This window comes from Geotrypetes seraphini, chromosome 17 (assembly GCF_902459505.1).
Source record: "Geotrypetes seraphini chromosome 17, aGeoSer1.1, whole genome shotgun sequence".
Lineage (NCBI taxonomy): Eukaryota > Metazoa > Chordata > Amphibia > Gymnophiona > Dermophiidae > Geotrypetes > Geotrypetes seraphini.
Window position 1 is genome coordinate 11,922,716 of NC_047100.1, and position 26,842 is coordinate 11,949,557.

Genomic DNA, 26,842 nt, shown 5'->3' on the forward strand with positions numbered 1-26,842 from the left:
CAATGAGCCTCTTTGAGGAGTGGTGTTACATGATCATATTTTTTTGCATTGGTTATTAATTTTATGGCTGTATTTTGTATGATTTGTAATCTTTTAATTTCATATAGTGCAATTCCTTTAAATAAGGAATTGCAATAATCAATTTTAGACATCACCAAGGAGTGAATAAGTATTGTAATTGATTTAGGACAAAGAAATTTTGAAATGGACCGAATTTTGCGTAACCTATAAAAGGTGATTTTTACAATGTTACTAATGTGGTCATGGTAGGATTGTTTAGTATCAAAAATTACTCCCAAAATTTTTGCATTTTTTACTAACTGTAGGGGTACATTAAGGATAGAAATAGGAGCAACAAGAGGAAAACTCTCTTTCCACGGAAATAGCATAACATTGGTTTTATTGATATTGAGTGCCAATCTGTTTTTATCTAGCCAATGATGTACTTGATCTAGTTTTTCATTAATGACCAAAATTTCACTTTGATTATTATTATTTAAAGGGTGCAATAATTGGATATCATCGGCATAGGCAAAAACATGAAATCCTATGGATTGGCATAAAGTCAACAAAGGTGCCAGAAAAATATTGAAAAGCAAAGGTGAAAGAATAGATCCTTGTGGAACCCCATGTGAAATTTGAGATGAGAGGGATATTGAATTATTAAAAATGACTGTAGACGTGCGGTCAGTAAAGTAAGATGTGAACCAAGCTAGAACTTCATCTGTAACCCCAATAGATCGAAGTCTAGCAAGGAGCAATTGATGATCAATTGTATCAAACGCTGCTGAAAGATCAAGAGAAACTAACAGCACTGATTGATGATGATCCAAAAAATATTGAATTGAAGTTGTCATGCCAATAAGGGAGTGTTCTGTGTTATGGTGTTGTCTAAAACCGGTTTGATTGGGGTGTAACACATTAGTTTGTTCTATAAACTCTGAAATTTGATTGAAAACAATTTTTTCTGTTAATTTTGCCAGAAATGTAATATTAGAAATTGGTCTATAATTGGACAGATCTTCTTGACCTACATTTTTATCTTTAATTATTGGGCGGATATATGATTTCTTCCAATCTAAGGGCACCGTATGTTGATTCAAACTCTTAGTAACCAATACATTAATCAAAGGCCCAAAAATGTTAAAATATTGTTTTAGAATTAGAGGTGGTATCAAATCAGCTTTTGAACTTTTGATATTTAGAGTTTTTATAATATTTTCAATTTCCTTAACGTTAGGTATTTTGAATTTTGAACACTTAGAGGATAATAAATCTGAGGTAGGTTGTTCTAAATCACTTGGAATTGATAAATTTTTAAATGATTTCCTGATGTTACTAATTTTTTTATTGAAAAAGTCTGCAATTTCTTGGGCTGTAGGAACTCTACTGTTTGTATCATTTTGTATTTTGTTATGAGTTGTTATTTTATTGAGAATATTATAAAGTATGGATGGATTTTTAGCTTTTAAAATCCTTTCAGAGTAATATTTCATTTTAGTTTGATTTATTTTTGTTTTATAGAGTTTCATATGTTCCTTGTATGATATTAGATTATTCTGGGATTTATCCTTCCTCCATCTTCGTTCCAAAGATCGTGCACTCATCCCTAATAAAGTTACATCCTTAAAATGTGTCCTTTAGCCACCATTTGAATTACATTTGTGTATGGTGGCATTTCAATTTGTTCCGAGGGAAGACAACAAGAGGAAGAGTTGTACAATTGCTAATATCCCAACACACTAAGGCAGGGGTGTCAAAGTTCCTCCTCGAGGGCTGCAATCCAGCTGGGTTTTCAGGATTTCTCCAATGAATATGCATGAAATCTATTTGCATGCACTGCTTTCATTGTATGCTAATAGATTTCATGCATATTCATTGGGGAAATCCTGAAAACCCGACTGGATTGCGGCGGTCGAGGAAGGACTTTGACACCCCTGCACAAAGAGCTCCTTTTACTAAGCTGTGCTAGCGGTTTTAACGCACGCTGCATTGGCCCACGCGCTAGACGTTAACGCCACCATTGATCTGGCATTAGTTTTTACGCGTAGCACAGGGGCTTAGCATGCATAGCAATGTAGCGCGCACTAAAAACGCTAGCGCACCTTAGTTAAAGAAGCCCTAAACCTTAGGACTTAGCCACTTGATGAAGAGGCCTACTTTTTTTTTTTTTGTTATGCAACAGTATTACTTATTAAACAGAAACATTCCCATACCATGTAGGTGGCTATTTCTTCTGGTGCGTCACCATCCAAATCAAACTTGAAAGTCACCATTTTGTGATTGTGCGTTTCTAACTGGCATTCAACCATTTTATCTCCTGTATTAGATACCTGCAAAATATTACCATTAGTAAATTTCATAGTAATCCCCGGGCACAATAAAGGAAAGTCAAAGGAAACGCGGAGGTTTTAGCCTACATTCAGAATTGTCAGCTTAGGTTTGCTGGTCTTCTCTTGACGGGACCTAGTACGCGACGCTCTCCTGTGATGCCTCCTTGTAGGTCTTCCATCCTGTTTTCCAACTACATTACTTCCTTCATAGCCATCACTTAGGTCTTTTGCTGAAGCAGAATCTGCACCAAAGTAACTGCAATGCCCCCCCACCCCAAAAGTATATGTTAAAAATCTGATTGGAAAATTTGATTTATTAATTTCCTAGATCGACCAATTTTGGGCATTGAGTTACGTATACCATACAGCCTAGGACCATAAAATGTATATGTTACTACTACATATGCTGTTTGTATAACTTCTGATATTAAGAAATAGTTTAGATATGCCTGAAATCTCTCTATAGTTACCTTAGCTGATAAGCAGCTTTGAATTTTGCAGTGTCAACAATTCTGATATACATTTTAGCATCAAGTATTTTGGACTCAGCTTTTATAGAGCAAAGATCCTCAATGGAATCAGATTTAAAAAAAAAGCTGATACCACAGAATAAAAATGGAGAACATTCAATGTGAGAAGAATAAACGTGTGAGCCAGTTAGAAATAACATCCAAATCAATAGACTAATTAGACCCCCTTCAAAACTGCAAGTCAGTTTTAAGACTTCTTAACTACAAAATTGATTTTGAAAAAAAAATACAAACATATTTTGCCATCTAATTACTATGCAAATAGCTTAGGGCAACTTGCGGTGACACACTGCAAGCTGTGTTAGGGGTCGCCAAATGACAATAAAATAAACCCCAGCTTTTTGCTGGGGCTATTTTACCATCTGGGAGAATCAGGCCATGCAAAGCTGCAACCCAATGCTCCTGTCCTGCGGTACTGGGTCCCCCGCTGACCTAAGCCACCCCCCTCCCAGTGGTTACTTCAGTATATCATCCAGGGAGTTTGAGAGGGGGGTGGTATGGGTAGGGCTACCAGATTTTCCATCTTTACAAAGTCAAATATCCCAGTAAAGCATTCCATTTCAGAGGACCCATCACAGAAATGGCTGTTTGTGTCTTTTTGTAATGAGTTTCACCAAGCACCTCTATTGATAGCCTCATGGCAGATTCTGACTTAACATTCGAGAAGGCATGTATTGTTTTTAATGCCTGCCTTAATGTGTACACTGGTTGAACTTTCTGAGGCAATGAATGGATAATAACAGAGTACTTTGGAGTAGAGAATGACACAGTGACAAAATTCATCACCGTTCCCGTCCCCGCGGATAACCGTGGGAAATAATCCCATGTCATTTTTAAATGTCTATTTCAGCCTCAGTCCTTCTACACCAGCATTCTTCAAAGCAAAGCTTGCGGGTCAGTGGTTGTGGCCATTCATACTCCGATTCTTCCCTCTCTCCTTAAAGAATGACATGAAGATGGTTTACCGCGGTTATCCGCGGGGACGGTAACGGTGATGAATTTTGTCACCGTGTCATTCTCTACTCTGGAGCACCTTAGTGGGGATCCTTTACTTACAATCTTTCTTCTACATGTTTTACTACAGGTCAACTTCTCCCTTAGTTTCTGTTCAACACATTGCTTTACCTACAGAAAGGCCTGTGAACTGTAGCAGGTCAGCGAACATGAAATTGCATTTAAAATGCAACCGAAGACAAAAAGGTCTACTTTAGTGCTTGGATACATACAAATTTGAAAAAAAAAAATAAAAAATTTACCTATCACAGCTCTGCATTTGTGTCTGCTGGTTTTCTTGTACTGTAGATTCCTAAAATAGAACATTACAACCGTAGCTGAAGCAATCTTGCCATATTTACAGATCAAAATAATTTATTGTACAAGTCAAATTAAAACATTAAAAATATTCTAAAGTTAAATTTCACAGGTGAGCGGCAAACTCTAAAATTTCAGGGCATTTAAGTGTAAGGAAATGATTTCATGCTTTAACACATGAATAGACAGTGCAGTCAATGTAGGCTACAGAAGGCTTAAGATCAGATATTCAGAAGGGGATTACATATTTCCCCACACTCTAAATATGGTGCCCAAATCATGGGCATGCAATCATGTTTTGTACACAACCTGAGTAATAAACCCTTAACTATCAATAATTGGGCACTAACCAATTATTGCAGTTAACTGGCTCCAGTAAGGATTTGTGTACACATCTGGGTGCATCCTTTTCTATAGGGCTCTGTGCCTAACTTATAACGCGCATCTGAAAGGGGGACATGGCCAGGGGCACATCAGGGCATTTCAAAAAGCTAAGCGCAGATTAACAGAATATGGCCTGAGTGTACCAAGTTAGGTGTCAGTATTTACATTTGGCTTAAGCAGGTGTAAGTCTGGCACCTAAAAGTTTGATGCAGAATCTGTGCTAAGTACAATTTTTTTAAAAAAAGGTGCATGCACTTTGTAGAACTGGTTAGCACAGAATTTCTTGGGCACTAATTTTGAGCACCATTTACTGAATCCAATTCTAAGTGGTGGCTGCAGATTCAGACAGGTTTATACATTCAGCAACACTATACAAATAGCGCCACTGAAAAAAGTTCTTTAAGACCACCATAGAGCTATTAATAGTACTAGGAAAGATCCAATATGGATCACGGCTATGTCTATTGTAGCCTGCAATATACAGCTGCTAGCCCTATAGCTATAAATTTAGGCCAGCAAGCAAGGCTGGTCTAAATCGACCTTGATGGCAGCTCAATGTCACTGGCTACCCTTATATTCATTGCTGCTGCTTGAGCAAATAGTGGCACCAAATATACATTAAATATTTAAATGTTGCAGCCTGTGTTTAAAAATGGGGAGGGATGACGTCTGCATTTGAATATTTGACTTGTTTTCCCAGGTTGTCTTGCAGATTAAAAATCAAGAGCCTGAGCTGGATTTTAAGAAAGGTAATCAAAAGTAGATTTTAGACTTTAGTTGCATCTTTAGCCACTTAAGTACCCTTTTCAACTGCTCTAAATTTGTCAACGGATGGGAACTAGAGAAGAGGTTTAAGGCTCCGGTCAAAAAGAAAAAAAAAAAAATCCCTATTAAACCAATTCTGAATAGGTTTTGGGACATTGTGCTAGATACACTAATCCCACTGATCAACTTCCGACCACTTAGCAACCCCTTTACGACCTGATTTCCCTCCGAACCGATTCACTAACCTCTGTCCCGATCATCCTCCGATCCGCACATGCAAATCAGGGGGACAGCATTCAAATGCAGGCAGAAAACGATTTACTAAAATAAAAAAGCAACATCGACTGGGCTAGCCGATCCAAAAATATGCGACTGCTGAGGACCAATCGCTGAAGTCCTTTCCAACTGCCCTGCCTTCTGTCGCCCTGCTCTATGCCCTGCTTCTCTGCTCTCAGCCCCAAAACTCATGCTTACCCGAAATGTCCTGCTCTCTCCTGCTGCCCCCAACTCACCGCCCTGCTCTCACCCCAAATCTCTCCTGCATGCCGCCCCAAATCTTCCTGCCTGCCGCCCCAACTCGCCCCGAATCTCTCCTGCCCTTCTCGCAGTGCAAGCCTGTGGTTTTAACCCATGGGTTTAAAGCAAGTTAAAAGCATGGGCTCACAAAAAAGTTTAAAAACTGTTTAAAAAAAAAAGTCGTTGCTCTTAAGCATGCGTAGACCATCTACAGATGGTCTGCACACATATTGGGATCGCTAGATAGCGATCCTGACAGTCGGATGGGGGCATTCCTGAATCAGCCCCCCAGACACGGATCGGATCCCTCACGGATCAGATCTGAACCCTTTGTGAATCTAGCCCATTGTGTTGGTTTCATAGAAGACGGCCTGTTCCGACAGGATGAAGGAATCTGAATAAATGCTGTCACTTTCTTTTAAATATACATTGCCTCAAAATAAAATGGCTAAATGGAAAAAAAAAAACCCACTTGCAAGCTAGTTGGTTTAAGGTCCGACACTTTGAGGTGGCTGGGGAATTGCTGTGGAGGTTGACAGTTTCTTCTAAATCCTTTTAGGCCTCTTGTTAAACTGAAGATTTCATAATATGCTACTAATATTCTATCACTGACAAGATAAACTTTAAAGTTTGAGGGCAGCAAACCAGGCTGTGAAGCCTGTACACCAAAAACTTTCATCTTCGACTCCAGCTTCTACCGATACTGGCTTTTAAATTTATTGCTCTGATTTAAAGAGCTGGTAGACATATGTTATAATTGCCAGTACTTTAAGATCTAAGACAAATCTGTCCCTCTCTATTCTATTTTTAATGTTTAATATTTTTTTTCTCCATTTGTTTTTTTTTTTTCTCAATATGTAGCTAATTTTACCGCTCAGTTATTGTATAAGGAACGGTGGTCTATTAAAGAAAATAAACCATAAACCCTATTATACATATAGTAAAGTTATGTTGTAACGATTTTTCCATTTTGAAGCTGGAGTACATTTTTACCAACAGACTCCACAGCCCAGACTGCAACTATCTTGTGGCAAAGGCAGCAGTGAAAACGATGGCTGTCCAAATTTAATTACGTACGCTAGATACTACTGTTGTCTCCCTTGATATTGTACATGTACACTTTTTTTACTTAGAAAAGTCTAATTTTTTTTCCTTCATTCTACAGCTCACCAGACCACCTCATTGACTTGAGTTACACATCAACTCATGTCATTGACGTGGTATTTATGTTAAGAGTGACTTCTTGTGGATCTAATTTAGAGGACTTGAGCTGAATTTAAGCTAAACATTTATTTTTATTTTATTTGATTATGTATTTTACCTATGAGTATTATTTTCCTGCTTTTCTTCAACTTTCTGTACAAGTGGATACTTGATTTATAAAATGTAAAATTTGATAAATAAAAAATTAAAAAAAAAAGAGTGACTTCTTGTTTAAAAGGTGATCATGCTGATCCTGTATTTTTTCAGAACTAATCAGTATGAATCGTGACCTTCCACATGATTACCTGGGGACCAGCTGTAGATACAGGAACAGCCTGGTCTGACTCTGAAGCATGAACTGGCTGGGGCAGCTGAGGAAGAGGAGAGAGCGGCTGTTGAATCACTGTTTGCATGCTTTGATGCTGATGGGGAGAAGCGGCATCGCCCTGCAAGCCTTGATGTAAATGAGTCTGGTAAACCTGCGGGTGGATGAGTGAGGATGACCCAGGCTGTGTTGACAGAGCTGCTGATCCAGTTTGCACTACAGTGAGCAAAGATCCTGAAGCAACCAAAACATTTGGCACCATAGATTCACAAAGTAAAGTCAAAGGGGGCTTAGCTGCCTGTGGGGGTAGCAGAGAGGATGATATCTCCATGGATGCTGGAGGGTTGACAGAATGACTTGGCATCACCACTGCCGATGGAAAGAACTGACAGGAAGTAGGTACTGGTGTGATGCAGGCAGGAGGTAAATCTGAGACATTCGAAGAAACATGGTCAAGCCAAGCTGGAGTAGCAGCAACAGGACATGGAGACAGCTGCAAACATGAAGCAGGTGAAGCGCTCTCATTGATAGCATCCTTAACTTAGCTATACAATGCATCTCTTAAAGGATTTTTCTATACAGCCTATTTGTGTGTGATCTTGGTGATTTACAAATTTAAATACATGTAAGACAAGAACTCCATAAAATATAGGATAGATCTATCCCTCATGGGAGAGATTTTAGCATCCCATCAGACAGCTTAACATTTAAAAAATATAAAAGGCAAAGCTACAGATTAAGTAGAAAACAAAACAAGATTACATCTCTCACGCCAACCAAACAATATCCAAATGTATATGTGGACTTAATTTCTATCTGAGCAACTTAAAATGGAAAACTATCTGTGAGCATTTCTCCAATATTACAGTACCCATCATCTTCAGTTAGTGTGTTTTTACTCTAGCGTAACAATATTTTCTAAGAGCTCCATACAGTACGGATATTTCCTTCTCAAAGATAATGGAAAATACCTTAATAATCAGGCCTTACATATGGTTAACCTGGATTCTAGGCTGGAACAACATCTTCCTGAATATACTCCATTAATCACCCATACAACACTCAAGACAAGATTTGACAAATCCTAGGTAACAGGTTATCATGGCGCCTAGAAGTTGTACCCTAGTGCCCAGGATTTCATATCCCACCCCCCACTCCCCAAAAATACGTTTCCTACTGCAGTGTTGCCTGAAACTCCTCTCTATCCTGTTCAGCATCTTACTTAAGCCGTTTAGGGCAGGGAGTCTCATGAAACCAAAGCACTTCCCTAACTTCCTGCATTGTGTGGCTCAAGTATATGCAGAACAAGTTGCTGTGCAGGGTAGAGAAGGAGTTGTTTCAGGCAGCATTGTAAGTAATGAGGGAAAGCTGGAGAGGGGGGCAAGAGAAAAGATGAAGGATGAAGGGGATGGGAAGGAGTTATGAGAGAAACTGATGGGGACCCCAGGCTATGGTTTGTGAAACAAAGAGGCAATTGCCTCTTTGCGTCACCTATCTGGAGGGTGCTTTCATAAGGATGACAGCATGCTTTGGAAAGAGAGACTGGCTTCTCCATTTGATTAGCAGCGACATCTTAAGGCACTGATTTATTAAAGATTTTGCCCACAGGGACATAAAAAATATCTTAGCAAGTCTGTCAATTTCTAAAGAGAACTACTGCTAATCTAGGAGGAAAATCCAACCCCTCCCCCCTCCCAATAAAACTTTACTGGGAACAATGTTGGAAGGGGGGAAAGGACAAGTGAGAAAGACCTTACACTCATGCATATTCATTGGGGAAATCCTGAAAACCCAACTGCATTGCAGCCCTCCAGGAGGGACTTTGACACCCCTGCCTTAGACGCTGACTCCCAGATTTAATGAAAGTTTGTCAAGGGCTTCCATAACAGGTAACATTAATTATAGCTACATAAGTATGTTCCTCTGAAAAGTCCTCTGGGTGCTCTCTATCATGTGAGTAAGCAGAGAGATAAATGATTATGGAATAAGAACAAAGCCCCCAGGCTACTGCTAGATTCTGCTCTTTGAAAAGAAATCAAACTATTTCCTTGCAGTACTTCCCCCCCACCTTCAAAAACATTTTGCATTATGAGCGAAAATTGACACCTCATAAAAATCCTCAACAGGCAGATTTAATACTGTGTGGATCAAACCTATACTGAGTTTTGGCAAATAAGATTCGATTCTAACCAAATTGGCCAGAGAGTTGACATACCACTGGATATCACAGAATTACCATCATCGGTTAGTAGTTAGTTACAGGTTGCTACAATCTAGTCTTCATTCAACTTGACTTAATTATGTGCTGTGGAGGACAAGCACTCTTTAGAGCAGGGGTGTCCAACCTGCGGCCTGAAGGCCACATGCGGCCCCGTGAAGTATTTTGTGCGGCCCTGGTCGAGGGTGATGCAGTGTTTTCCTCTGTTGCCCCCGGGTGTTTACCATCTTGCCAGCTCCCTCCTCTGTCTTGCTGCAGCATTTGCATGTTTGTGCAGCCCCAGAAACATTTTTTTCGGCCAATGCAGCCCAGGGAAGCCAAAAGGTTGGACACCCGTGCTTTAGAGGTAGATAATTCTTTTACCTACTTTTTAATTTAGGACATTATATACTACTAGTCTTATAGCCCGTTACATTAACGGGTGCTAGAATATATGTGTGTGTGTCTGTCTTTATTTTTTTCTCTCTCTCCTTAGCCGCTTTCTGTATTTCTGTCTGTCTTTTTTTTTTTTTTTTTCCTTGGCTGTCCACTACCACCCCTTGCCTGATCCCCCTGTCCATTCTCCCTTCTTTTTACCTCCCCTGTCCTCCACCACCCCATCACTGCTCACCTTATCCAGCAGGAGCCCTTCTCCCTTTGTTTTACCTCCCCCTGTCCATCATCACCTCCTTCCTACTCCCCCTGTCCAGCAGTAGGCCTGCCTTCATTTTTCTGCCCTCCCCTGTCCATCAGCACCTCTTCCCCTGTCCATCAACCCCTTTTCTGCCCCTCCATTTCCATGCGCTGCAGCATTTCCCTCCCACCCCACTTCCCTGTGCAGTATTTTCCTCCCCCTCCATACCTTCCTCCTTAACTCCATGCCCTACCATTCTCTCCCCTTCTGCTCCCTTTTGTCCTTCAACTTCATCGGGCAGCAGCAGCAACAGCATTTATAATTAATTACTGTTGCCGGCTTCAGGTCTTCCTCTCTGGCGGGTCCTGTCTTCATGAAAACATGAAGTAGGCAGTACCCGCCAGTGAGGAAGGCGTGGAGCCGGCAACAGCAGCAAATTTTAAACGCTGCTGCTGCCCGAAGAAGCCAGGCCTTAAATGCCATCCGGGTTCAGCCGCCGCAGCCTGCAGCTGCCGACAGCCGCCGCAGCCGACATCTGCCGCGGCCGACATCCGCCTCAGAGGGGAGGGAGAGAGAGAGCTTCAGGCGGCCAGCAGCCGCTGTGGCCAACATTTGCCTCGGGGGGGGAGGGGGAGAGAGAGAGAGAGCTTTGCGCGCATTCGCACTCCTACCTGCGGTGCCCTACAGCTCACAGAAAACGGGTGCACGCAGGTGGGAGTGCGCCTGCGCGGCCTAGCGTTTTATTATATTAGATACTAGCCTCCAAGAAGTTTCCCAATAGGGCTATGCACTATAGGGGGTGGGAGGAGCTCCTTGCATTTGCAAACCCTGAATTTGAGGAAAGCAGCTTTCCTAACATTTTGGCTCCTATACACGTGCAATGCATTAAAATAAACTAGGTCTTTCAGATCTATGTAACGTACACATGTGCCAGTATTCTGGCAAAATAACTATAATGCAGAACATAAGAATTGCTGCTACCTGGTCAGACCAGTGGTCCATCGTGTCCAGCAGTCCGCTCACACGGCGGCCCTTATGTCAGAGACCAGTGCCCTAACTGAGACCAGTCTTACCTGCGTATGTTCTGGTTCAACAGGAACTTGTCTAACTTTGTCTTGAATCACTGGAGGGTATTTTCCCCTTTAACAGCCTCCGGAAGAGCGATCCAGTTTTCTACCACTCTCTTGGTGAAGAAGAATTTCCTTACTTTTGAACGGAATCTATCCCCTTTCAACTTTAGAGAGTGCCCTCTCGTTCTCTCTGCCTTGCTTAACCTTACATAGCACCTATTTAAGAACATAAGAATAGCCTTACTGGGTTAAACCAATGGTCCATCAAGCCAAGTAGCCCGTTCTCACGGTGGGATATAGGGCTAAATCAAGATAACATGACAGGTCATGGACCTGATGGGCCGCCGCAGGTGCGGACTGCTGGGCGCGATGGACCTCTGGTCTGACCCAGCAGAGGCAAATTCTTATGCTCTTATGGCCAATCCAGTGGCTTCTCCCATGTCTCTCTCAATAACAGACTATGGACTTTTCCTCCAGGAAATTGTCCAAACCTTTCTTAAAATCAGCTACACTATCCGCTCTTACCACAACCTCTGGCAAAGCATTCCAAAGCTTATCTATTCTCCAAGTGAAAAAATATTTCCTCCTATTGGTTTTAAAAGCATTTCCCTGTAACTTCATTGAGTGTCCCCTAGTTTTTGTAATTTTTGACGGAGTGAAAAAATTGTACCCTATTTGCAAGAGGAACATACATAAGTATAGAGCAAGACATAGGCTTCCTGTGCAAGTTTCATGGATCACTGCCACTTTAGGAGCCTGTGCTTATTCCAGATCTATGGTTGGTGGAATCCTACATGGTAGGCAAACCAGTAGTTACACCACTAGTCTATAATGGATCCTAGGTACCTGGGCTCCATTACAAGACAGGCTCCTACTGTTTGACATCTGAGAACCTAAATGGAAGCATCCAGGTAAATAATTTTATGTAAACTTTCACACTGGAAGAATTCTATTTCACACTTGACTTGCGGTTTTAGCGCAGGGAGCCGCGCTGAATGGCCCACGCTGCTCCCGATGCTCACTGAGTGCCTATAAGCGTCGGGAGCAGTGCAGGCTATCCAGCCCAGCTCTCTGTGCTAAAACCTCTAGCGCAGTTTAGTAGAAGTGGACCCGAACTTCTCTAGTTTCAAGTTTAAGTATCCTTCTGCTCCCAAGTTCCAAGCTGATCAGTGCAATTTAGGGAGTTATGTTGCCTCTGGGCAGACAGTTTACTGAATCATGGCTAACCTACTTTTTACACCCTATGTTGAAACACGCAGTGAAATTACATGATTAGAAAATACTTCAGTATAAAATACAACTTGCCATTTCTTTCAAACGTCTTGGAAAGCAGATGACGGCCTTTACCTGTAAGGGAGCTACTTGAGTTTGTGCCTGCACAGGCACAGTGACATGGAGAGGTTGCAATGGGGTAGCTATCACCTGTGGAAGCTGGGCTTGGTATGGTGTGAATGGATAGGTGGTGGGTTGTGAAGGCAAAACTTGCTGGCTTGCGGGATTTTGTTGCAGAAGATCTTGCTGAAGCAGATTTCGTTGCTGCGCCAAAAAAAAAAAAAACAACAACCCAAAACATGAAGCATCAGTTGAGATCATGGGTTTTCAGAATTTCTTCTGGATTTACCTCTTTCCAGTTAAAGCTGCAAGGTTAAAATGCTCAAGATAAAAAAAAAAAAGTCCTTAATTTCCTTCTGAGATTCAGGGGCCCCTTTGCTAAGCTGCAGGAAAAGGCGGCTTTAGCGTGCTCTTGCACAGATTTCTCCTGCGTGCTAAGGCCATTTTTGCTACATTGCCATAAAAAGCTACCATGTACACAATCTACCACCAATTTTGTAGGCAGTAAGAGCTCATGCATTAATCCTATGCTAACCAGTTAGCACACAGTAATGTAGCTGTGTTATAAGATTAGCACAGAACATACTCCTGACAACCCCCCTGCCAAAAAGGAATTTTAGTGCATGGATTAGCATGTGCTAAACTGGAACTCACCGCACAACCCCCCCCGAGTACATTCTGTAGTATGTTATTTCAAATGTATTAGGTGTGCATTAATAAAGAGGGTCCCCTTAATTACAGAATGGACCAAAATCAATTTTTTCCATATAATTTTTGCTTTCGCTTTTATGAACCACAGGACATAGCCAGTGGCATAGCGAGGAAGGGAGGCGCCTGGGACAGCGGTACGGGTACCCAGCATCGCCTCCTACTTTTTCCCTGCCACTCGATTTCCCCCCCCATTCCTCCGTGTACCTCTTGAAATGTTCACCAGCACAAGCAGCATCTTCCACTTCCAGCTCATGCCAGCCTCTGCTCCCTTTCTAAAGTTACATCCCAGACCTGTGACCAGGAAGTGATGTCAGAAGGGAGCAGAGACTGGTGGGAGCAGAAAGTGAAAATACTGCTCACGCCGGTGAACATTTCAAGATTGTAAGCAGAGGGAGTGAAGAGGAGAGGTACCAGCACCCCCTGCCAAGATGGTGCCCAGGGAGATCTACCAACCCACCCGCCCCAAGTCACAGGATAAAGTTCCCAAGATATGTCAAAACCACACAGCAACACTATAATAGAGGCCAGTTGTTCCTCAAAGATAGGTAGAACCACAAGCTATTTCAGGAACTGCCTCAGCTGAACCCATCACCAACATTTACCCAACAGCAGTTATACTATATAATCTATCCTAGACTTCATAACTAGTCATATCCAAATAGTTGCATAATAGAGTACCTAAAACTGAAGGGAGTTTGAATATAAGTTTTGGCAAGATGTGATGAACATTTTTGATCAGTTAGCCGACTCAGAAAAGTCATTTTTCTCTCTGGATGAGCAAAGACCGCCTAGCTGTCCCGTTGCGATGGAGGAGTCGTTTGTCGACGTGCCAGCTCGGGATGCTCTCTTGCTGTCCTCTCGGAGTGGGAGGACCGACCCGGGAGGGGGGAAGGAGGAACCTTCATGATCGCAGCAAGCGGTGAAGAGATCTCTGCAAGCTCAAGGAGACTCTCTAAGCACTCAGGAGGCTACAGGTATCTTGGGAGCCCAAGAGGTTTCTTTGATTTCTGAAGTGGTCACTGGTACTTTGGGCACAGCAGGGAATTCTGGAACTGAGATTGTTCCCTTGCAAAGGCCTAAGGTAATTGCCACGGAATCCATATGGGAGGCCATATCAAATATGCAAACCTCACTGGGGAGTCAAATTCAACAATTATCCTCACGCTGTACTACTGTTCTTTCAGAAAATTTGGAACTTAAAAATAAAGTATCAAGTCTGGAGAATAAAACATGTAACATTGAGATTAAAGTAAAACTTTGGAAGTACAAGCTCTGACTTGGGTCAAGGACAGTGCTAGTTTGCACTTCAAACAAGAAATGCTAGAAAATTCTGTTAGGAGAAGTAATCTCCGGATTATTAATTTTCCGAAAGTACAACCTATAACTGCCCTAGCTATGTTTAAAAGATATTTGTCAGAAATTTTGAAGGTACCAGAAACCTCGTACCCACCTCTCTCAAAAATATATTAACTCCCAACGAGAGTTAAATCTCAAAATCCAAACCCAAATCAGCAGAATTTATCTGTTGATAGTTTGGATTTGACAGTTTCTAGAGAGGTTGGATACTGAGATTCAGGTCCCAGCTACATTAATAGTACAGTTTGCAATTGATTCAGACAGGGATTGGATGCTTAAGATGTTTTTTATGTAAACTCTAGCACTCAATTAATTCAATTTGCAAATGAAGGTATGCACCAATGTCTAATTCAGCTGGAAGAAGTTATCCAACAGCCTTAGTTGACTTCATTCAATAAGTTTTTTTGTTATATATTCACTGGTCCTCAGCGGGCCACCACACACTCAATACACTCATAGTGAATGGCTTTACGCTCCCACTCGTCATTGGAACCAGCCCGACCTTATATTAAATTTTAACTATTGAATTTTGACTTGCATTAATGATGGTGAATATATAAATACTAAAAGTACTTAGCTTCTAGTAGAGTGCTGTGCAGGGAGAATGCGTTCTAAACATCAACATGTTTCGCCCGTTAAACTCATTGGGCTTCATCAAGATATATACTCCCTTTAAATAAACTTGCAGCCACCATTGCACAAACGTTTTGAGTTATGCTATTTATTGTAATTTTCATTACTGCCGGATATAAAAGTCCATATCTAGCCCCCATAGATCTTAATTGTGGTCTCATGTCCAGAAATTGTTTTCTTTTCATTGCTGTTTCTCTTGCAAAGTCAGGGACGATATGTATTTTTGCGTCCTGACATTTGAGGTTTTTATTTTCTTTAGCTAATTTGCAGATTTCTACTGCTTGTTGGTGTCTTAATAGTTTGAAAATTAATGTTCTTGGACCTATTTGTGAATTTTTTCTTTGAGTTGGAATCCGATGTGCTCTTTCGATTTCTAATGTCGTTTTAAATTTCAATGGTAGTACTTTAGGTAAAAACTGTTCCAAGAAGTTAATAGGGTCATTTCTTTCTACTCCTTCCGGCATCCCGATGATTCTTAAATTATTTCTTCGTTCACAATTCCGACTGTCTTCAAGATCTCTTAATTTCTGTGTACTCCTTCCATATTGTTTTATTATTTCTCATTTCTATGTGTATTTGTTCCATGTTTTCCTCTAAATTGGTTATTCTATTTTCTGTTACCTCCACTCTTTTAGTGAGTAATGCCGCATCGTCCATTGCTTTTTGTAATTTTTTATTGCTGTCTAAGACAATTTCTTTTATTTGCCGTAATTCCTCCATAACGTCGGGGCTTTCGTCTGTCGGTAACGATGTGTTCATAGGAGGAGTGCAGGGCTCCGGTTTTGATCTTTTATTACTTCCTAAACCGGACCCTCCAGCCTTCGGTTCTCCTTTATTTTGTTTGCTGGATGACATATTTAGATGATATTCAGAGTTTTTTCCTGTTATAGTTTAGTTATTTTTGTAGTATTTCTATAATTTGGCTTGTATGCACGGAGCTATTCACTCACCCAACCATCTGTGTTCGCGTCCAAGCCACGCCCTTTTATATCAATCCTATTTATTTATTAACCAGCCACAGAGCTGGCACCTATGACTGTGGTACCTGGGACAATGGAAGGTTAAGCTGGGATCAAACTCACCACCTCAGGGTGCTGATGCCATAGCTCTAACCACTAGGTCACTCCTCTCCTCCTACAGAACTTATATAAATGAATAGCACTATACTTTGGCCACTTTGTCTATTACACGATCAAGTCACATTATTATGACTACTGCATGTCTCGACATCAGGGACGCACAGCCCATGAACAAATGCACATGTTACACGCAGACTTTGGGGTATATAAGGTGGGATGTCAGCAAGTTGCCAATAGAGCAACAGTGGCTGTCACGGGGAAAAACTGTGATTTGTCAGACTTTTGAAAAAGGCACGATCGGCTACCGGGCCAAGAGCGGTGGCATTTCGAAAACGGTGCCATTTGCGAACTGTTCACGGGCTGCTGTGGTTAAAGTGTACTGAAAGTAGACAAATGGAACCTTTTCGACGATCCGTCATGGTAATTGCGGGGCAGCATGAGCCATTGATCCAAGATGAACATCAGCTGCACAGGTTGGCATTAGCCGATAGACATGCTACTGTGGAGCAACTCAACATTAAAATGAACCAGTGGGCTTCAGATGTGTCCAAAATGACTATGCAACGAACCCTGTCGTAAATGAGGCTCTGGAGCAGATGGCTGGTGACTGCACCCAAGCTCCACGAGGGGGTCATTGTAAAAAAAAACGGCTGCAATTTGCACAGGAGTACCGACATTGGACTTACACCGCCTGGCAGAGGGATGCTGTCTCCGATGAGTCACACTTTGAGCATGAAAGATGCGTATGGATCTTAGGACAAAGAAAAATCGATTATCTTCATACCGTTACCGAGTTTTCTAGTTTTTTTAATTTTTTTAAAAACATCCATTATAACCTCCCTTTTTGTTTTTCCCTTTTATGTTTTTTCTTCTCTTCTATCAAAAATTGTAACTATTCCCCCTCTTAACCACACATGTCTTGTATGTTTTACCCACAAAATTATTTTAAACTTATGTTTACACTCAGTTTATTAAGTGTGTTAAATTTTAACTAACAACAAATTTGTTTTTATGTCACCATTAATATTGTACTTGTTTCATTTATTAATATATGTCATTATTATTGTACATCGCCTAGCAATTTAAATAGGCGATTCATCAAGAATAAATAAACTTGAAACTTGAAACCACTGAGAATACCCAGGAACCACTGTTAGACTTACACAAGAAGATGGCAGCATCGTTATGGTCTGGGGAATGTTTTCTTGGTATGGTCTGGGTCCCTCCCAACCAATATGGATATCTCTCCATCCTTGCCAATGAAAAGCATATATCCCATTGTGGATATTAGAGCAGCAGAAAACTATGAAATGAAGAGACTTCCCATTTTTAAAGAACTTTTCCAGGTAGTTTAACTGGCTCAAGGAATGGCCAAAATGACAGAATTTGCTATATACAAAGATTAGTTAATGTTTCAGAATTAAAAAAAGTGAATGCAGTCTGGAATCTTCTCTACTGGAACAGATGGGCTAAACATGCATGAAAAATGTGTTGCTTAATTAGCATTAACTTGGGGGGGATGGGAGAAGGGGGATTTATCAGAGCTCCAATCCCATTAGCTTAGATTTAGTCACCTTTTTTTTTTTTTGCAAGGTTTTCATTTTCACACATTCCCATATTTGCTCTGCTGGAAAGGATTTATCCAGAGATGCAACACTTGTAGCAGAAGCTTTCAGTACGACAATTCAATGTGGTGAAGTATAAGGAACAATAGTCATCTGATCCAACCACCTCATGAACTTAAAGTAACTGGGAAGCGATGGGGACTGTGTCGGGAATGAAATTGGGCAGGACAGGTGAACCTTATGGCATTTAACTACTCAAGTTTTCAGGAGATCTGAGAAACTTCAGATTTTTCTGAAACATTTCTTTTTTTTTCCAAATTATCTTTATTAACAACTGCAAAGGAACATACAACCAGGAGCAGAATAATCAGAAACATAAAATAGAGCAGTCAGAAATAGCACGGGAGACTATAACAACAAATGCTGCTCAATACAAATTGCTTGTTGTGATCTGAGGTGAGGGCTTGGGATTTGCGTGTGTTTGTCTGGCAGGGTTTGCTATTTCGAAACATTTCTATTCATTTAATAAAGGATCATCAAGATCTTTTCTGCAGTTTGTCAGGTCACCATATGGGGTCAGAGTGCCTACCTGCATTTGAAATTTACCTTTGAGTCTGTGACTCCAATTAACGTGAACACAAAGTACACAAGGCCCAAAGAAGAACAGGGCAATGTCCTATGGAGTGCTCCCCCAAGTTGTGATCTCAGACAGGTTTAACAGGACTACTAGCTTGATATTACTAAGTAAAGAGTAGGTACAACACTGAAAAGCCTTTAATGTATAGAATGACTATACACATTCTGTACTCGGCTTGCTACATACACCAACTTCAACAAGAAACTGATCTACTGTCTTTCTCCAAAAATAAGCCTAACCATAAAATAAGCCCTAGCATGATTTTTGAGATGCTCCTAATATAAGCCCTACTCCAAAAAAAGCCCTAGTTCCTTAATTTGCCCCCCCCAAAATTGGATTCATTGATTCAGCAAACCCCCACCCTAGTGAGGACTTGACATACCTCCATTCTGAGGCCTCCTAAAGCATCAGCAGCGGCAGCGCTCTGAACAGGCTGCTTCGTGGACTTTCCTGCCAGGGCCTTCCTTCTGCTGAATTCACTGGTGATGTCATCAGTGATGCAGAAAAGGGAAGCCCTAGAAGGGCAGGCCGTGAAGCAGCCCGTTTAGGGTGCTGCCGCCGTCGCTGTTTTTGGAGGCCTCGGAGCAGCGTTATGTCAGTCTCACAGGGGGATGGGAGGGAGAGATAGAAAGATGCTGTACAAGGGGATGGGTGAAAGGGAAGATTAAAAAAAATAAGACATCCCTGAAAATAAGCCCTAATGCGTTTTTCAGAGCAAAATTTAATATAAGACCTGATCTAATTTTCGGGGAAAGATAACTGTACAGAGAACTTGACTTTAATTTAGCTACTCATTTACCCTGAGACTGTATTACTCATCTTGTCCCCATCTAGTCCCTCAGTTACATAAGCTGTATTGTAGAACAACATTAGAATTTTTGAGATAACATGCCAATGCGTGCTTATTAGGCATTTCATAAGTATTTTGCTGACATCATATTATCATTGCTGACATCATTTGAACGTCAATGCTGTTAAATGTGTATATTTTTTTACACTGTTTCACAGTAGGCCTATTAAGTTTCAATTTGCTGTTTTCAAGTTTACCTCGTATGTTTATATTCGGTCCTTTTACTATTGTTAATGCGGTTAACAATACTGTTAAGTTATGTTAAACTGTACCTGCTTTATATCACCCTTGTGTGAATCTCTCCATAAAGGTAGTTATATCCAAATAAAGCTATTTCCTTGAGTACGAATAACTACATCAAGTGCGAACAAATTATACATATAAAACCTTACAACTGAAATTAGTTTCAGAGAAACCAGGTACAAACCTTGACATACAAGTTAACTGTACTCATGTTAATAGTTCACTAAGGGGTCCTTTGACTAAGGAGTGCTAGTCGATTTAACACACGCTAAACACTAATGTGTCCATGCGCTAAAACAGTTAGCACGCCTTAGTAATATAATCTACTGACTGTAGGTGAACAAGGCAATTATGGGCATTGGTAGCACACGATCTAACATGAGGCAATGTTAAATGGTCAGGATATATTCTGACATAAATGATAATTTTTAAAAAAAAAGGTATGAAAAAAGTGTTTGACACTTACTGTTGCCATTTGTTGGTGGTAGCCCAACTGTTGACGATTTGGGGGCAGGACCTGGCCATCATTTAGGGGTGGGCTGTAGACCTGATGAACGGTAGGAGGTATGGAGTCTGGAAGAGAGTAGATTACACTTTGCTGGCTGCTCTGAGAGTCTGAATAAACCGTTGACCCCTGACCACTGTCAAATGTGCCATCAGCTGAAAGACAGAATGCGTTTAATACGCTAGACTTGTTAGCAAAAGGAAATCTAGCAGATATGGCACTCGGGTCCATCCTTGCAGCACTACACAGGTATGTGTGATAAAGTGAGAGAATATTTTACAGCTACTAATGGAGGCAGCTCAGGAGGGAGAAGATAGGAATGGCATAAAGCACACACTGTAGAAAGTGCCAGCATGTGCCATTTTCCTCACAACTTCAGGTTATAAAGGCATTCATGGCGGCATATTAAGTTACACATGCCATGGAAACTGACTTTTCAGCTAAGCACAGGGCAATTTCCAGCCAAATTAAGTACATAAAAGGCAATTGTATAAAGGCAAGCCTAACATAATGTGCCAATTTGCATGCCAAGCTCGTAAGTGCAGCTCTATGATGGGTCCCTTAAACTGGTAGTTTATGTGTGCAAGTGCTAGGTCAAGGATGTTGCTTAGTGTGGGCTGTACTCATGGGCATCACATGTATTCTGCTTGGCAATGCACATAACGTCTAGATCAGGGGTGTCCAACCTGCGGCCCCATGAAGTATTTTGTGCGGCCCCGGTCGATGCAGGGTTTTCCTCTACTGCCCCCGGGTGTTTACCGTCTTGCTGGCTCCCTCCTTTATCTTGCTGCAACGTTTGTGCAGCCCCAGAAAAATTTTGGGGGGCCAATACGGCCCACGGAAGCCAAAAGGATGGACACCCCTGGTCTAGATAATCAGTTGTGTGCACACTGCAAGGTGCACATAGGCATTCCAAATTACGAAAACCTTTGACCTGATATAAGCGGTTGCATTTAAATTTTGGCATGCCAAATTGGATTTGCACTGTATAAAGGGTTAAATGGCCCTAATGCCATTATAGAATTGCCACTAACTGTATCGCTTTGTGGTACCCTAACTTCAGTGAAGAGGAGTAGGGTGAGACCAATGACCTTCTAAAAATGCCAGAGGGTATTTAATAACCACCACAAAAAGAAATACTCTTAATGGGGCCATGTTTTGACATTTGACAGCCGGCCTCAGGCGTCAGCGTCTTATAGATTCCTCCAGTATGCTGCACCATCTCTAAACACAATGGAGTTCAGTTAATACCGTCACAGCTCTGTGTTGTGCCAGTTTTTCGGGTGATGAAATGACTTGATAAGCGAAGAACTGCTCCTATAACGTTGCACCTACAGTGGCTAAATTTTCAAATATATATGCGATGGCCAAACTTAACGTAAGCCTTTCAGGAAAGAACACTATTGATAGTTAATATCCACCGTATATCAGGCACATGAACAAGTAAATATTCTAAATTAAGAGTTTCAAAGACAGTTGATCCTGTGAATATTTTGGGAGCAAACGTGTGTGTTACTGAGGTTTAGTTTCAGGAGGTAAGTTTGAGGGAGTGTAGGACAAAAGACATTTTTTCAGCTCTTTAATGCATATAACCTTGTTCCATAACCAACCACATGCCACATATCCAATAGCTAGATTTAACTTTTCCCAGCATTTACTTTCTCCTTAGGTTGATTCATTCATTTGTATGAAACAATTGTACATTTTAATAAAGGCTGCATCAACAAGAAATAGAAAAGCCCTACCTACCCTGCAGGTGGTCGAGGCCAGGAGCGTGCCTGATTTTAAGTCAAAATGGGATCGCCACATGGGATCTCTTCACAGAGAAAGGTAGGGGAGGGTTATTGAGGTGGGCAGACTTGGTGGGCCGTGGCCCTTATCTGCCGTCTATTTCTATGTTTACCTATAACCAATAGGCTCTTTCTACAGTGGAAACTAGATAGAACTTAAGGTTTTATAGACTTGTGGCTCCTTTTATAGTATCTAACACTGTTACATAGTTCAAGTTGAAAGATTAGAGCCCCATTAACTTTAAGCTTCCAAACAGCACAGCTACTTACTGCAAAAGGTGTTACCCAGGGACAGCAGGCAGATATTCTCACATGTGGGGTGATGTCATCCACGGAGCCCTGGTACAGACAGCTTTAAAAGTTCATCACCACTTTAAGAACTTGAGCAACTTTGCGAACTGCCCACACCACGCATATGCGAGTGCCTTCCCGGGTTGTCTGTGCCACCGAGGAGCTAAAAGAATCATGGTGGCCGATTCCTGCTTGAGCTTGACAAGTGTCTTGAGGACGAGAGGCATTGGAGAAAAGGTACAGAGAAACTTGCGAGTCCAATCCAGCAGAAAAGCATCTGCTTCCAGACTGTAAGGAGAGTACTGCCAGTTGCAAAATTGGGGCAGCGTGTGGTTGTGGGACACACACAACAAGTCTATCTGAGGAGTCCCCCATTGAGAAATTATGGGACGCAGAACTGCAGAGTTGAGTGTCCACTTTGTGGTTGAAGAAACCTGCTGAGTGTCTGCAAGTGAATTCTGTTCCCCTTGAATGTATATTGCTTTCATGAATATATTGTGAGCAATGGCCCAGGTCCACTGGAGATCCAGTATCAGTAGCGCAGGACCTGGTGGCCTTAAGCTCAGGCTGGGCCAGTACTGATGGAGTCAGGGTCAGAACATGTTACTGACTTGGAAAACGCTTTGAGCTTTTCACGGTATGAGAGTACCGGTACCATTTGGCATTCTGCCGGTACCATCGGCCTCAGAGAGGGCAACAGTGAAGAGGAGAAGCCAGATGCAAGAGCGGTTGTCGCTTGGTCGGCATCAAGGGACTCGATGCAATGATGACCCGCGAGACCTGTTGGGAAGCTGGTGGCTTTTTAGCTGGCTTACCTGATGGAGCGATGACCCCTGATGCCGATGTAGATGCTTTTGACGTGGAAGACTGCGACATCTTCTCGATGTTCATACCAGTGCTGAACAACTTTTCTTGTTGGAGCTTTTGACTCTTAATGGTACATTTTTACAGGGTAGAAAACTGTGCGCAGGATTCAACGCGGTGTTCTGGGCCAATGCACTATAAGCACCAACTATGTGGGTCAGTGATGGAAATCTGCTGTTAGCACTTGAAACACTTTTTAAAACCGGTAAGCGGCCGGGACATTGATGGAAAAACCGCCTCAGCCAAATTGAATTCAATGGCTGAGGAAAAAGACGAGGTCTCGACAGGCAAAGCCCATGAGGTGAAAACAGCGAGGAAAAAAATGTCCCCGGCAGATTTTTTGAAACAAACTAAAAAAGTAAAACAAATAAGAAGAAGAAAAAAAAAAAAAAAAGACGCGTCAGCGGGAAGGCAAAGGCAAAAATTGAACAACATTGAAAAAACACGACTTCTTAGCTCTACGGAAAACTAAGAACTGAGGAGCTATGAGCAGCGTTGGGCGGGAAGGCACTCGTGCATGTGCGTTGTGGGCAGTTCATGAACTCTCTCAAGTTTTTAAAGTGACGATGCACTTTTAAAGCTGTCCGTACCGGGGCTCCGTGGATGATGTCACCCCACATGTGACAACATGCTGCCTGCTTGTCCTGGGATAATAACAGTAACTACAAGGTAATCCAGGGGGAAAATGAATACCTTGTATCTATAGCCAATTCTATAGTGGAAGAGATACTTTCAAAGTGCCAAAACTGGCCTTTAACTCCTGGGTCAACTTCTTTTAATAAAATAGTATTTAAGTTGCTTTGAAATTAATCCATTTGCTCTATAATTTTACTATGGCGTGAAAGTACCTTTTTTTTTTTTTAAATAAAAAGTACCGAACTGTTGTTATCCCAAATCTAGCCCCCCCCCTTTTTCGTTTTGTTTGGGTTGCTTTGATAGAAAGATCAGAGTATCTTCATGGGAATAAAAGAAAATCAAGAATATTAGAGTATCTTAAAATTAGAGAACTCTGTGCCTTGAGAAGAACATTACCTTTGACCTTTTGACAGGTATCAACAATCCAGAAACATGACAGCAGTCTGCCCTTCTGCAGCATCCATCTCCTCCTCTCCCTAAGAGATCCCACATGACTTTTCCCATGTTGTACAATGGAAGGAGACGAATAAATTTTACACCTGGAGCACTTTGAGATATGCTAGACAACAGTATGAGCATACTCATACTAGGGAGCATTGAGAGAGATTTTTGGAGTTTGCAAGTGACCCTCAGTGAGCTGATATATGAATGCGCCTCAAAATCCCATGCCTATTAATCGAATCAGTAGTCTTATATTCTGCTATTTTTCAATTCAGATTCAGAGTGGTTTACAACAAGAAGAACCCTACTTGAAAATGATTGTACAAAGAAATAAAATATCAAGAATAATGTTTATCAAAAAAGCAGGTCTTTAAAACTTTATGAAAAATAATATACAAATTCAGGCTTCTTATTTCTAAAGGAAGACTGTTCCACGTCTGAACTGCCTGATAAGAAAACGATCGTACCAGTTGACTCTTCTTAATTACTCTAAGGAGTTGGAGCTAGTCACGTAAGGCTGCAGCCAACATGAGGGCAACCGCTTGGATCTGGAAGCCAGTAAGGAAAATCTCCCGCAAATAAAATGTATGATCCCTGTCAGGTTCTTTTTGATATTTTCAATCGCATCTCAAACATCCTAATCTAATCTAATCTTTGGTTTATATACCGGGTCATCGCCCAGTGGAGCTCGACTCGGTTCACATATAATTAAGACTAGAGTACATAGCAGCTGTTCCCAAACTGTGGATCAGGACCCCAATGCATGGTATAATAGAACAGAGGTCCGTCCCCTCCCTCTGGATTGCCACGAACTCATGCCCACTCATGGCAGTCAGCACAGAGTCTGTGAATGCTCATAAGTCCTGTTCCTTTTGTGTGGGCTTCCTATTGGATTGAAAGCAATGCATGAAGTCTGTGAGCACATTAACACAGAGCGGTGTACCGACTGCTGCTTCTGTGGTCACCACCATTTCTGTAACTGACTTCATGCTTTAGGAAAGTGGGGGAGGAAGGGAGTGGAGGCCTGTTATTTGTTTTTATCAGAGATCAGATGATTTTAAGTGTTAAGAGTGCCACGCTGGATAGAGATGTCTTTCTCATAAATGCTAGCATGCTTGCTACAAACCTAAAAATGACTTACTGCAGGACACACTTAAGCATCCTGAGGTAAATTTGGGACATGCATGTGCTACCCATGTGCTGAAAAACATTTTGTAATTTTTCTGGGAGAGGTGTCTGGGAGGGGGGGGCAGAGAGTGGGCATTTCTGTGCTAATCAGTTTGCCCAGCTACTTTGCTGCATCCTGATTAGCACAAGATCACTATTTGAGTCCTTATCACCCACAAAATGGTAGAAAGGGCACACGTGGTAACTTGTTTTTAAATGGCTGGCTAAGCGCTGTTGGCAACATTAGCACACGGCCATCAAAACAAAAAAAATAGAACACCGGTTATTTTATTGCTGTGGTAAAAAAAAAAAAAAAAAAAAAAATGGTGCAAGGGAAAAAACTTGCATAAGGCCATTTTCTACCACAGCTTAGTAAAAGGATCTCAAAGTTTGGGAAGCACCACTAGGATGTAAAGCAATTTCACACGTTCACCACGGTATAAACCCATGCCTTTTTAAGAGAAAGTGCAAAGGGAGTGGTCTTTTACGTTAAGAGATCAGATATATTCCCAAATGTTATTTTGCCAGGCACAGTTTATTGATTTAATTTTTTTTAATGATTAGTTATTTTGAATTTTTTTCATTTTGAAGCTTTGTCTGGCTAGCTGGATCCCTTAAAGCAGGGCTGCCCAAGTCCGATCTAGAGAGTTGCGCGGGGACAGAAATCCCACCCGTCCCTGCCAAAGTCCCAGCCATCCCCACCCGTCCCCGTGAGGACTCCCACCCGTCCCCGTGAGGAATCCCTCCGTCCCCGCCCGTCCCCGCGAGGAAACCCCTCCGTCCCCGCCCGTCCCTATAAACTTAAGAAATAGATATTTCATTTAATTATGCTACTGAATTAAAGGCTCTGGTAGAAACCCATTTAAAAATAAGCAAAAAGACTTTATTAATTTGGAAATATTAATTGGAAAGAATACATACTTTGTAAATGGGTTTCTACCAGAACCTCTAATGTTTATAAATTTTTATCAACACAACTAATATACTACTTTATCCTGAAGCAAAAAAAATAAAAATAAAAAAAAGAAATAGAATTTTTTTCCTATCTTTGTTGCCTGGTTTCTGCTTTCCTCATGTTTGCATTAAATTCCTTCCATCCACTATCTCTCTTCTCTCTGCGTCTTCCATTTGCTCTGTTACTGTACCTCTCCCTTTCTCCCCCCTTCCAAATTGGTCTGGCACCCATCTTTTTCCCTCCGCTCCCCCCATAGTCTGGCACCTCTGTCTTCTTCCCTGCCAGCGTCTTCTCCCCACTCCCTCTTCCCCATTTCCTTTCAGTGTCCTTCTCCCCCCCATCTTCCCCATGTCCTGTCAGGCAGCATCCTTCTCCCCCCTCTGCCTTCCCCATTTCCTTTCAGCGTCCTTCTCCCCCCTGTCTTCCCCATGTCCTTTCAGCGGCCTTCTCCACCCCTTTGTCTTCCCCAGTGCTTTCAGCGGCCTTCTCCCCCCTCAGTTTTACCCATTTCCCTTAAGC

General features: G+C 41.6%; 1 protein-coding gene across 19 annotated transcripts in view; it reads right to left on the bottom strand.

Moving 5' to 3' along the window:
* The window catches only part of WNK2 (WNK lysine deficient protein kinase 2), a 206,437-nt gene that overhangs the window by 66,094 nt on the left and 113,501 nt on the right, over nt 1-26,842 (bottom strand). For 12 of the 19 annotated variants that reach the window (XM_033926235.1, XM_033926236.1, XM_033926233.1 and 9 more), the window contains 6 exons: nt 20,141-20,334; nt 12,616-12,810; nt 7,348-7,860; nt 4,120-4,169; nt 2,421-2,589; nt 2,217-2,333 (listed from right to left, as the gene is read on the bottom strand). In XM_033926235.1, coding sequence (XP_033782126.1) covers nt 2,217-2,333; nt 2,421-2,589; nt 4,120-4,169; nt 7,348-7,860; nt 12,616-12,810; nt 20,141-20,334 — 1,238 coding nt within the window. The remainder of the gene's footprint in view (nt 1-2,216; nt 2,334-2,420; nt 2,590-4,119; nt 4,170-7,347; nt 7,861-12,615; nt 12,811-20,140; nt 20,335-26,842) is intronic. The other 7 variants (XM_033926238.1, XM_033926239.1, XM_033926237.1 and 4 more) reach the window with 7 other exon arrangements.